At 37.7% G+C, this 13,770-nt stretch overlaps 1 protein-coding gene across 1 annotated transcript in view; it reads left to right on the forward strand.

The window, feature by feature from the left end:
* Window positions 1–13,770, forward strand: part of RSPO3 (R-spondin 3) — a 75,398-nt gene that overhangs the window by 16,041 nt on the left and 45,587 nt on the right. The window contains exon 2 of the mRNA XM_040965463.1: window positions 12,428–12,619. Coding sequence (XP_040821397.1) covers window positions 12,428–12,619 — 192 coding nt within the window. The remainder of the gene's footprint in view (window positions 1–12,427; window positions 12,620–13,770) is intronic.

Below are 13,770 nucleotides of genomic sequence, written 5' to 3' on the forward strand. Positions count from 1 at the left end.
TACTTTCACCAAACAAACACTAAAATATTGAATGTTTAAAAATAGTGCATTTTTGTCCATCTCTCTGAGGCATTTTTCAAACCTTTTATGGTAACCCTTTGACCACTACATGGAAGATACAATCCTATCTACTTAAAGCGCCAGTTTGGCAAACACTTGTCAACAAGTTATTTGGATTTCTTATGCAAGTCAGTTGAAGACCTTTGCTGACATCAGGTGATAGTTTTAAAGACGTCGGTTGCTACAATTCAGAGTCTTCAAAATAACATAATTCATCGCTCTCCTGCATTTGTCATTAATCAATTTGCAAGGAATTTTGATGAGAAAAAGGCAAGTAACAGCTATTTTTACGTATGGTTGTCTCATGTCACTGTCACAACAACTGAGGCTCAAAACCAAAAGTAACAAAGTAAAGCAGCCAGAAGTAGGGTACAGCTAAAAGGTACGCCTAGATCTTCTGACCTCATGAACAACTTCTGCCCTGCCCCACCCTGCTCTCTGCCATTCATGAAGAAGGGTGGCAGAGGTGGTTTTCGTGAGGGAACGTTCTGCAAACAAGATGCAACTAAGCCCTCACTGGACAAAAGGTGAGGGTTAACAAGAGCAAACAGAGTTCATTAACAGAGTGCAGTTAACTCCGAAGGGTAATGGGAAGCTTCAGACTACTTCTGAGGCAGAGGCGTGAGAAGATCACAGTTGTTGCTCCTGAAAGAGCATTCTGATTGCTAGGTGTATCAGGAAATACGTAGGAAATGGAAGGGAGAGCTGTCAGTTAAGGAGGGTGAGTCCAAAAGAAAAAAAAAATGACTGGATGTGGTCATGAAGAAGACTTCTAGATTCCTGACTCAAGCAGCGAGATGGTCTCATTTACCAAGCTAGAAGGTAGTAGAGAGAGATTATCTGTTACGGGTTCAGTAGGGTTCAGTAGGTTTTAATGTCCAGGGAGATGTTTTGGAAATCATTGGTGCAATATAACCCCTTCATGTCACTGACAAAGACAGAGGGAGGTCAGTGAAGTCGCTTTCCGGTGGATTTAAGAGTAGAAAACAAGTCCTGTGGTTGTTCTGTCACACACAACACCATGCAGCAGATGGTTCCAACCTTTGACATTCCAGAGAAATGCTCTGTGGCTTTGCTGCCAATCTGACTTCATATTTATTTAATTAATAGCCTTTTCAGAGAGAATTATCTGTTCATTGGCTCAGGATTTATTTCACAATCTTTTTATGTCCTTACTTTAAGGACGCTGAGGCTTTAAAAAAGTTACAATAACCTGTTATTCTAGCCTAAGCAACAGTTTTAACAACAAGCCAGCCACACACATGCTCATCAGGTCCAGTTGTCAGTTTTCTAACGGATGATATTCTGTTGTTGGGAAAAAAGGAGATTCAAATCTGACTCTGACCTGGTAAGCATTATTGTGTCTATTGTTAATGCAATCTTGTATTGATGTATTTTTGATACAGCATATGGAAGTTTTCAATCGTTTCTACTGGATAAAATGATCAGCAACCTTGAATATGACGGGGATTTTTTTTTTTCAGCACCCTTTAGAAATGGGTCAAGCAGGTTTTATAGTTGTCTTAAAAATGTTGAGTGAATTGTAGAGTATCACAAAGTTAATGAGTGGCAGAACTTGGCCTTAAGATTATTGTAGAGGGATATTTGTTTTGATTTTTTTAAATGTTACTGATCTTTGCTATACTGCCACAATACCCATATGTCTCCTGTGAAGTTCATACTATTAATATTTTGGGGGGGCTTCAAAGTATAGATTAAGGAATATCTTCATTGTGGATAAGATTCTTACTGGTTGACAGAGTTTCAGTTTCTATCCCACTCAAACACTCATGTGTGAGCTCACTATGGGAGGAGACGCTGCGGCGAGAGCCTCAGTACTCATATTTGACAACCTCTTAAGAGAAAAAAAGGAAAGTGTGTTGGGTATTGTCTGTAATAGTAAAACTTCCTGAGAAAAGAAGTTAGTTAAAAGACAGATTTTGAAAGTAAATATTTCATTTTAATAAAAATAATTGTACAGACTTCCCCTGAATATCATATTTGAAATACTGGTCATGATCAAGTCCACCTTCTGGGGGAAGTGTTTTAAACTACATCTCTCTGAAGTATAAGCAAATGAACTCTGTGATTTTTGGTATCCTTACTGAAAAGTTTAAGGGAAGAAAGAAATTTCATGGTTATACTCACTATCATAGATATTCTTTGTATGTTCTAACACAGAGAGTATTGTTTGTCAAGTATCCCCTGTTTCTCTTTTTTGTTTAAGTTCTGTTTTAAGTCCTGTTATTTGCTCTTGATGTTCTTCAAATACACTGGCTGCTGTCTTTTGCTTGCAGTTGCATTCAACTTCTAGTCTATGTGTTACTTCCTACACTGCACAAAAGAGTATTTTATTGATTATATTGTAGGCTCCTTGAATCAGAAGCCGTATTTTGTCTCACCATGACCAGTTTCTAAAAAACTGCTTACAATGATCAAAGCAAACACTCTTCAGGATGACAAAGATGGAATATTGCAAATATGACGTTCACAGCATCTGCATGAAATTCACCCCAGATACTGCTTCTATATACAGTTGCCTCAATGCACTGTCCGAATCAAACTTCTCATACCCCAGTTAAATTTTTTGAGATGGAAACCTATTATCCTTATTTTAACCAACAGAGCATTTTTACACACAGTGAGGCTTTAGAACCACAGGCACAAATCTTTTTGTTTCTCTGGATCATGTTGATGTCATTTATTTCTGTGGAACAACCCCCTTTTTTTTCAGTCTGCTTGAGGAGTTGCTTGTCTTCTCTATGTTGCTAATCCCCTACATGTCTTACTGACTGGAGTGTGTGTGTGTGTGTGTGTGTGTGTGTGTGTGTGTGTGTATAGACCATCATTAATACCCATGACAGGCTGTATCTGTGACAGTGAAACATTAGACACTCTGCTGTGGTCGTTTGTAAGTTTCTGACTCCTGTCTCAGAAAGAAAATACCAGCATTTGCCTTAATTTCAGCTTTCTTATTTAAAGGTTTTCAATAATTTCTATTGGATAAAACTGCCAGCAACCTTGAATATGATGGGGATAACCCAGGAAGTAGTGTCCCTAGAGTAAAACAAGATGTCTTCATACATAAACAGGTATCTTCAGACAGATTTCTGAGGAGTGCTGTGTGTTGTACGCTTTTTTAATTCTTTAACTATAGATCAACTTAATATGAGTACTCCCATGTCATAGGGGAGGAACTGAGACGAAGAGAGGTTAAGCAGCTGGCGTCAAAATAATCAGTCTGTGAACTGACTGGCACAAAAAATTTTTTTTTTTATTTATGTTGTTATGCTCACTAGCTGGCACAGTGTCTGAATTAAGTGATGAATGTTGGTAATTCAGGCAGAAGATACAGCACTGGGATTCCGAATCAACCTTTGTATCAGTTCAGGCCAGTGACCCAGCAGCCTGTCCAAGTGCTCCTCTAGCAAAAGTCGCATGCTCATTCATGTTGGAATGTGATGGCACCACAGTGAACTGTACCTAAAACGACAGAAAAGGATCATGCACAAAGATGTGTGCATATTCCTCTTAAAATATTGCCAGTAAGTTTATGAATCTAGGAGAAAAAACTGCATTTATTTTTCTCTAGTAGAACTTCAGATGTGACACACAAAGATAGAATTTTAAAAATGATACACCCACTATTTGCACTTCTTCCTGTGCCTGTTAAAATACCACAAGTCCCTCGCCTGCTGTTTGCTTATGCTAAGGCTGTAGCCATCAGATATGCTACTTTAGCAGGCTATGTGGCAGGAAGATCCAAGTTTATTCATAATATAACAAAGTAGAGTTTGTTTTTAGCACAAACTGCAGTCTGTTTCATTCAAGAATGTGCAGTTAGTAGTTACGGACTCACAGCCATGCAGATTCATTACCATTGAACTATCACATTTTCTGTTTATGTTGATTTCTAATTATTTGTCCTCTTGTTAAAAAAAAGGTTGGCTCTCCTAGCTAGACCAGAGCACATAATGACTCCCACTGTTGGATGAACACTGTTGGATCTGTCTCATGAAAATGCTGTTATTACCACCCACTAACTCATCAACAGGTCCAGGACCTCTGCAAAATCTGGGTCTTTATTCTTTCCTCCACCCTCTCTTGTCCTCTATTCACCTCCACTTGGGAACTTAGCCATTTGGAAAAGGGAAGGCTTCCCTCACTTAGCAACAGCTGAGGATACTGATCCAATAACTTATATTTTTCACCAGTAGCAGTGTATCAACTTTAGGATAGATTTCCTATTGCAGTTAGCGAAAAGAATTCTGCTTTTTCATTCTTTAGGGGTAAGAACTCTAATGTTTGTTATACATATGCTTTTGTATTCCTATTGTTCTATGTCTCCTAATATCATAAACCACCTACACATGCACACACACTCAATAGAAGTGAATAAAAGTTTAATACCCGGATAAAAGCTAAAGCTAAAATTACAGCTAAGGAGATGAGGAGGAACAGAAATGTTCCCAAGAAGGAAGAGCTTCTTCAAAGATTGGAAAATGAATTTAAATGCTGGTTAGAACATTCTACACTAGTATAAAAATTTATGAAAGAACACATTTTCATAGAATACATGATGTTGGTTCCACTCCAAGACCCATAAAATTAACAAAAATAAAAATAACCATGTGAGGCAGCATATATTCTTTGCTTTTGAAATTTACTTAGAAACTCCTATTCTAAATGTACTTCAGCTAATGAACTCAGTGCAAAAGGGTGTGTAGGACTGGGTTCCGCCTCCTACTGTTGCCTTCTCATCCTCCATCACTCAGAAAGCTGCAGCTTCGTCGTCCTTTCTGTTTGGTTTCTCATGCTCTGTGTTTTCTACAAATTCAGGACTGTGAACTTCCACCTGGAAGACCCCCTTCTGCTTTTCAGCATAAACCCTGCCCTCTTCATTATCCACCTCTCAACTCAACTAAGAAACACAATACCGCTTAACAACCACAACTGAAGGAGTATCCTGACATATCCTCTCCTCTGTCCGCCTATTTATTTCTTTCCCAGCAATCTTTATTCGTTCATTTGTTATTAATTAGTTAATACCATGACATGACTGGTATTTTTAAAATACGTGCACATAAGAGTTCTCATACATTTTTGTTGAAGGCCTAAATCATGGTTTCCACAGTGTATTCCTATACAGTGCAGCCAACTTCCACCCATCTCTCATTTCTAAGCTTGATTCTATACCATGTGATTAGACAAAGCCTAGCCCTTGGCCACCAAGTTTGCATTTAGCTGCCAAATATTCATCATATCTTAGATTTCAGGAATTCTACAGCTACTGTTATTTGCAAGCCATTTTCTTAATATTTTCGGTTGACTTGATTTTAGTGGAAAGGCTAGTTAATTGCTGTTTAATGTTAGGTTTGTCTTATTGCTGTGGCTTTATTTTAAATTATTTATAGACTATGAATATTAGAGTCCCTTCGGGAAATTATTTTTCAGCAAGAGAAAAAGAAAGGTTTTCCAAGTTCTGAAGGAAAGTATTTCCATTAAAAACAGTATTTTCCCCACATCATAATAGTAGAGCACCAACTGTGCTGTACTTAGCAGCTGGTAAATACATTCCTCTCTAAGACTGCTAGGAATTCTCTGAAGCCACTGGTGTCAGCACACTTGCAGATTTGAACGACTGAATGCTTGACAAGAGACACAGCAGAATCTCTTATTCTGTTATAATTCAAATGATGTTATTGACTTTGATAACACCACATAGAATATGTATGTAGGTGTTTATGTGCAAGAATGTGCATTCGCAGGTGTGTATTTATATGTATATACAGTATTTTAAAAGCAGCAACATCTATATATAGTTGAATATTTAAATAGATATACTAATAGATATCCTTCTTTAACCAACTTGCTATATGAATGTAAAGAAGGCATATATACCACTAATTAATTACAATTACTCAAAAAAAGTTTCTGAACCTATTTTGTTGTCTATAGGTAACTTCCTTAATTGCCTAAATGGCTTTGGAGACCTACTCATTTTCAGTTTTATTCTGGAAGTTTTAAGTTACAAATAAATAAAAGCATAGTTTCTTGGATTGATGAAAAACAATTTGAAAGAGGCTGCCAAGTAATTTCCATTTTCTTTTTTTTTAAAGATTTACTTATTTTTATTACAAAATCAGATATACAGGGAGGAGAAACACAGAGAAGAAGATCTTCCGTCCGATGATTCACTCCCCAAGTAACCGCAATGGCCGGAGCTGTGCCGATCCGGAGCCAGGAGCCAGGAATTTCCTCCAGGTCTCCCACACGGGTGCAGGATCCCAAAGCTTTGGGCTTCCTCGACTGCTTTCCCAGGCCACAAGCAGGGAGCTGGATGGGAAGTGAGCTGCCGGGATTAGAACTGGCGCCCATATGGGATCCTGGTGCGTTCAAGGCGAGGACTTTAGCCACTAGGCCACACCGCCGGACCCAATTTACATTTTCAACGTTAGATTTTTCTTACATTGACCTTTGCCAAGCATTCCAGAGAAATCATGAAACATTCTTTAATTTTCAGTGACTATATAACAATAAAGTCCCAAGATACAGTAAAATGTGTCATACTGACATAGGCAAGAAATAAACTCCACATGCTCTCTTAGGTACATGAATCACTTTTTTTATTATTGGCATTATATCATTTTAATACTTTCTTTGATAATTAAGCATCTTTGAAATATATGTAATTGGGACCTTAATTCCTTTACCAAATGTTCATAGGAACAGCCAACTTAAAGTCAATTACCATATCACAAATAGTTTTTATTAAATATTTCCTGCTTTAAATCCTTAAAAGTCCAAATAAATTGCTCATCATGTATATATAATTCATACATATAATATATGTGTATATTTATATACTTATTTAGTAATCAGAAACTCTTTGAGGATAGCAGATACAGTAAGTAACTAGCTTACGTCAAATTTGAAAATTACCAAGGAAGTATCAAGCCAAACAGACCCCTGTTTTCAAAATCTTTCAATGAAAATGAACATCCAGAAAAGATACAGAGGAAAGATAGATAGATAGATGTAAAAATAACAACCTGGATTATAGAATTCTACTGTTTTTTTTTTTTTAACCCCATCTCTTAAGGCCCTTCATACCAAGAGCAATGTGCTGTAGTTTCACACTGTAATGAAATACCTGACTCAGGCAACCTGTGAGAAAAGAGATTTATCGATCCCACAGTTTTGGAGGTTCAGAGTCCAGAACCATAGCACAGTGTCCACAAGGTCTGCTCCTTGATTGCATCAGCTTATGATTTAAGAAGCAATGGTGACTGCGTTCAGGAGCAAGCAGGTGATTACGGCTGCAACCAGCATCGAAAAGGGAGGTTTGTCCCACATTTCCTCGCTAGCACATGCCCCTATTGATCCAGAGACTTCCCCCGGGAACGGCTTCTTAAAGCTACCACTTCCGCCCAACACCACTGCTGTGGGGACCAAGCCCTTGATCACATTAACTTTTGCGGGGGTCACAGACCACATCTATATTATAGTATCAGACAGTGAACACCATGAAGACAAGAATGTTTAAAAAGTAGACATTTGGGGGTTTTGTTTGTTTTGTTTTGTTTTTGGTTAAAAATAGCTTATCAATGTTGTGAAATTGTTTATTTTTAATTATCTACATTATAAAATTCAGCAAGTTGCTTTCATGTATTTGAGTCTTGCTTTGAACTCAGTCAGACCTGTTTTATTAACCAAATGTCTATTAAACTTTATATTTCTGCCAATTCTCTAACCACAAATAAACGACCAAGAGTGGTCATTGGTAGCATGCAAAAAGGGTTTCTTTCACACAGCAACTTGTAATAGATATTAACACATTTGCAATTAAGCTAGCACTGCAGCTGTTACAGAAGCAGAACTTAATTTCCAGTGCTGGAAATAATTTCCAGTGTTGGTTTATTATATCATAAACATTGAAAATAAGTAAACAAAGATTGTGTAATTACCAATTGCCTTAGCCAATTTAAAATTCTGTGGATAATGTATCAATGTTGAATTATCCTTTATGACAACAAGAAGTCTCTTAGGAACTGTGCTATCAATTATATGTCACTAGTTGAAAGCTTTCAAATAGTGTAGAAACACTTATCTAACAGTGAGATAATTAAAGCTAATTATTCAAGGAATGCCAACAGTTTATACTGCAAATAGGTTTAAGTTTTAAAACTTTCACAATTTAAGAGAAGTATTTCCTTCTTTCTTAATTTTAGAGAAAGACATAATAATTTTACCCGGCATGTAACATTTGTTCTCAGAAGCTCCACGTTTAGACTTCCCACTGGATTCTGCCTATTTTCCCACTAATATCTATCTTGGTTACATTTAAAAAAATCATTTGTTATTTGAAAGGCACAGTTAGAGAAGGCAAGAGAGAGAGAGAGAGAGAGAGAGAGAAAGAGAGCAACCTTCCACCTGTTGGTTCACTCCCCAAATGGCTGCAATGGCTAGAGTTGGGTAATGGCAAAACCAGGAACCTGGACTCTAGTCTGGCCTCTCATATGGTGCAGGGGTACAAGCTCTTGTCACCACCTTGTGCTGTTTTCTCAGGTGCAAGGAAGGAGCTGGATCAGAGGGGAGCAGCCAGGACTCATGCTGGTACACATGTGGGATATTGGTGCTGCAAGGAGCAGCTTAACTTGCTGTGCCACAATCTCTGTTAAGCTTCTGAAGTTTACTTATAACTTGGAGACAGGTACTAGGAGGTCAAAGATCTAAGTTTGAGGCCTTGATTTAGCATCACTGTTTGTTCATTAGTTAATAGCATTTCCTTGAGTCTTTGTGATTTTTAAAATAAATAATTGTTAGCATCTACTTACATAATCATAGAACAAGTTACTACAATTCAGTTAGTTTTGTGAAGTGAATACTATGAAACCAAAAGTGGTATACAAGTGTGAATTGTTACAGAAATCTGCTGATAATGTATTTCCTTTCCCTCATGAAATCTCCCTTATTTTGGACCTTTTTTTTTCCCCTGTTATTTTCAGGACCCTTCCCTTTCCAGATGTCTTCTCTAATTTAGTGTCTACCCCCCTAGTGGCTGGCATGAGAATTTCCAAAAATTACCTAAAAGTAAGCTACATCCATCAAATCTCACTTTTTAGATGTATCACAAAATCTGCAACGTTAGTGATTCCCAGCCATATTTATATTTTTAGTCCTCTTTACTGCTCGCTCTAACTCCTTAACTACAGATTTTTAGTAGTACTCCACCTCTCCCCCCTCACAATCCCATCCACTGGTTGCATCTAGAAATACAGCTTCTCAAATCCTCTTTCTTATTCAGTCAGTGTCAGTTGGTCCCTATATTTAGTTAATGACACTTCCAAAATCCCTTTGCTCATGCATGCCTTCTTCATCTTGTTACACAAGGTTATACCTACACTTTGAGAAATCAGCGTCTTGCATTGATGACTACAGAAGTCTTCTTTGAGTTGCCATGCCTGCCATGTCGCAAGGGAAAGTGTCTTTCCAAGAGTCCTAATCACACTCTAAACTAATATCTAGGGCATATTGCACAGAAGTTTGTATAGTCTATGTCGGTCCTATCCTTGTCTTCTTGATATTCCCCAGACAGCATTCACTATCACTTGTGCATCAGATGCATCAAATCACGCCAGGCTTCTTAATTTAGGGCGGTTGTGCTGCTTCGCCATCTAGCCACACATGGTCATTCAGGCATTGATTTATCTTTCTAAAATATAAGTGTCAGGTATTCTATGAAACTGCCTCTCCACTATCATCATCCCCATTGCTTCATACAAAATAATAGCAAATAAATATTTTTGAAAATGTTATGTATAAATTAAAAAGTAATTATTATCGTATAAGAAAAAAGAAAAAACATGACAAAGTAAAATTCTATTTTCTGACTTAGAAAAGATTTTATTGCTAAAAGGGTTGCTACAGTCAATCCAGACCAAAGTTTTCTGTGGTTTTCATATAAAAAGTTAAAGCTCTTGACTGAGATGAAACTTGAGAAATTTTATGTAGTTGTGTAATACTGACTACAATTTGAATGATCCTTGTACAGCATTTAGGAAAGCAATCACTAGTCAGTTGTAAAAGAAAAAGTATGGAATCATAGAATCTGGGTTTTGTGGACCCCACTTCTTGCGCTCCCTACAGCCAGTACTGTACCTTTATTTAAAGAAATAAAGTTTACCATCATTTCACATTCAAGATTTACTGTCCATATTGTAAACTCGATGATTAACAACAGAAGAAATTCTCACTGCAAGTTGGTACAGCTAGATCATCCTTGTCTTTCCAAAAACCTGTTCCTAAAGAAATATTTGTCTAAAAAGGGAATTTAAAACAGAGAAGGAAGAAAACTGGGTGTAGCTCAATATGAATTTTGCTATATTTCATAAGCAAAAGTTTTAGAGAAATAGGGAAATGAGCAAGTTCTTTAGGCATATCTTATAATTTCAGTGGAAACTGTAAAAATCTCATGAAGATTGTTCTCCTGGAGGAATTGCCAAGCTTCCAAAACCCAGTTCTTAAAGATGAAATTTGTCTTAAGAATTGTCCGTTTTTGAGTCTCCAATAGGGGAACTCTGTTTACACTAATCATTGATCTATTTAAAGTTGTATCACAACTGAGAGTTGTTTCAAAGTGCTTAAACCTACAGTTACACATTTTATCTTAACAGTCACATGTCAGAGGCAGAGATATATTTTCATAGACCAATTTGATCCATTTTCATTAAAGCCATAGTGGTTTAGTGTGCTGAGTTTAGAGCAATTATCTTTCAAGTTGAGGTCCACGTTTTCACTGACAATTCTTGTGAAAAGGTTGTATAGGATTACAACCTGTACCTGTTGTTTGTTGAGATGGATTCTGATGGACATTGGATAACGGAAATCACTCGTCTCTCTCTGTTTTAGGGTCTTGCCCTGCTTATAGTACGTACATACTTTGTGTAAATCTGCAACACTGAGTTCCTGGCATGAAAAATGACCCTGTTACTTGGAAAGCAGTTTTCACTCACAAGTCCCCCAGGCCCTATAATATCTAAACCTCCTGTGCCACTTTATATGACCACCCCACCCCAAAGAGGAGCATGTACAGGAAAAGCAGACTTCCCTTCCCCCACCCACATTTCCTCAGTTTATTTACAAAACGTCTTGGAACGAGAATGAGCTGCTTGTGGTTACTGTGGCTGATTCAGGGATGATTCCCCACAGGCAGACGATGCTGGTCAGCCGAATGACCTCTCTGTAGCTAACCCATGCACCCCTGTGGTAATGCTGCTGGGTCATATGGGTGCCCCTTATAACTAAACTTAGAGAAATTTGTTTTTGTGGTTAAGAAGTTTGTAATAAGCAACATCACTGTGAAGACAGATTTAATAATGACAAGGTCCAGCAGATCCTGTCCTTTCCACTATCAACAAAAAGTCAGAATTATAAAGGGAGGCATTTAGATTCTTCACGTCAACTTTTGCTTCTCAATTATTAAACTTATGAGAAGAAATGTTCCAGGAAAGCTTTGTTGGTTGCTGAGTAGGTGGCATCATTTCAGAATCATTTAGCCTTGAATCACAGGGTAAAATGTGTTGTGACAGATTGTAGATGAAGAGATTCCAGAACATACTGCTTTTACTCAAGTTAAGCCCTAATATGTGAATAGATTTACTGCTGAAGTTAAAGATGTGCTTATCTTCCATAGCATAAGTGAAAATAAAAAGTAACGTATTAATTTCAATAAGCACAAAATTGCCAGTCCTCAGTCTCCCAGGAGTCTAATGCTGGGAGGGTATTTTATTGTGTACGTTTCTTGAGGTAATACTTTTCTCTTTCAAGTGCTTGAATTTAGGCTCTTTTAAGCTAAGAACAATGCAAATGATAAAAGAAAACACTAGACTACAGCAAAGCTGGGGGAAAAAAAATCCTACCTTATTTAGCTATCGCAACCAAATTCAAAATGAATGAAGAAGGCCAGAGTTGTGGAACAGTGAATTAAGCTGTTGGCTGTGACACTTGAGCCCACATGAATGCAGGCTCAAGTTCCGACTGCTCCATTTCTGATCCTGCTCCTTTCTAATGTGTCTGTAAAAGTCAGTGAGAGAGATATCCCAAGGACTCAGACCCCTGTTACCCATGTGGAAGAATAAGTTACGGAGTTATGGCAGCCTGACTGCTGCTTGGCCCAGCTCAAGGACCCAGTGGATGGAAGATCTCTTCTTTCTCTCTCTGACTCTGTCTTTCAAGTTAATGGAGTAATTTTTTTTTTTTACGTGAAAAGGAAAGTTAATTAAAGATGATGTATATCCTGCCAAGAAAATGTAACTTCTGTACCTATGATTTAACCTTTCTTTGTGTTCCTTCTTTGTCTCCCCAGTGCATCCTAATGTCAGTCAAGGCTGCCAGGGAGGCTGTGCAACGTGTTCAGATTACAATGGATGTTTGTCATGTAAGCCCAGACTATTTTTTGTTCTGGAAAGAATTGGCATGAAGCAAATTGGAGTGTGTCTCTCTTCATGTCCAAGTGGATATTATGGAACTCGATATCCAGATATAAATAAGTGTACAAGTAAGTGCTTACCCAAAATTATATTTTTATCTCACCCATGGGGACTTTTCCAGACTGAAACGGCCTCTAACATAGCCGGATATTCAATGTTAAATAAAAAAAGGTGAGGTAAGCCTGGTAATTTGGTTAAACCATGCTTGGCTTTCTGGGGCAAGAAAACTTTCACTGCTAACTGAGAAAGGACACTGAGGACACTTATTCTAACTATTGAGAACATGATAGCTACTCACAGAACCTATAGGAAAAAAACTAATCCTATTATCATCACAAAACGCAGGTATTTAATAACTTGACAAATCATCTCAGCTATTTTGGTTTTACAGAGGTTTCCACCATACAAATGAACTATTTATCTATTGGGAATACACATTAAAGGAACTCTTTCTGAATCCTGTCCTCCACACTGTCAATCAGATTACATTTTAAGACTCCAACGTGGGAAATATCACTTCACTATCTAACAATTGCATGTAGTTCTTCCTGTTTTCCCATACGTATTCCTACTACCCTCATACAACGTCTGCCCAAGCTCACCTTCTTGTCAGATCTTCTCATCTTAAGCTTTTTTCCTTTCATCCTTAGCCTGGCTGCTCTGACAATTTGGAAAGCGTTTGAGCTCACCTTTGTGTGGCTGTCTCTCTCATCCAACACTCTGCTCCCATATCACCTTCTCAGTGAGCCATTCCATGACCACTTCTCCAAAATCAGCATACTTTTCCATTGATGAGTCATTCTCCATGTCTTTATTCTACCGTTAGCGTACATATTCTTTCCAGAGTTCTTATCACTCTGGAACCAGACTGCCCATTCTGTGGTCCTGGGATAACTGCATAATCTTTTGGAGCCTCAGACTCTGTCTGTAAAACAGGAATTATAACCGTGACTACTTCATTGGATTATTGTAAAATATTAAGGACTTAATATTGCCAAATAGTTGTTGAGATTCTGATTTATAGTAATTGTCATCTGAGGGTCAACTGTTGTTATTTTTTTATGGCTCCCATTCTAGAATATGAGCTTTGTAAAGACTATTTTCTTGTGCACTGCTATCCACCAATATATAAAATAATGCCTGGCTTATTGTGAGTAATCAAATGCCTGTTGAGCTAATTGATAGCTCTGGTGTTGGCATTTGGCACTGGGTTAGGATG

Source organism: Ochotona curzoniae, unplaced genomic scaffold (genome assembly GCF_017591425.1).
Source record: "Ochotona curzoniae isolate NIBS_2020 unplaced genomic scaffold, NIBS_Ocur_1.0 scaffold_3890, whole genome shotgun sequence".
Lineage (NCBI taxonomy): Eukaryota > Metazoa > Chordata > Mammalia > Lagomorpha > Ochotonidae > Ochotona > Ochotona curzoniae.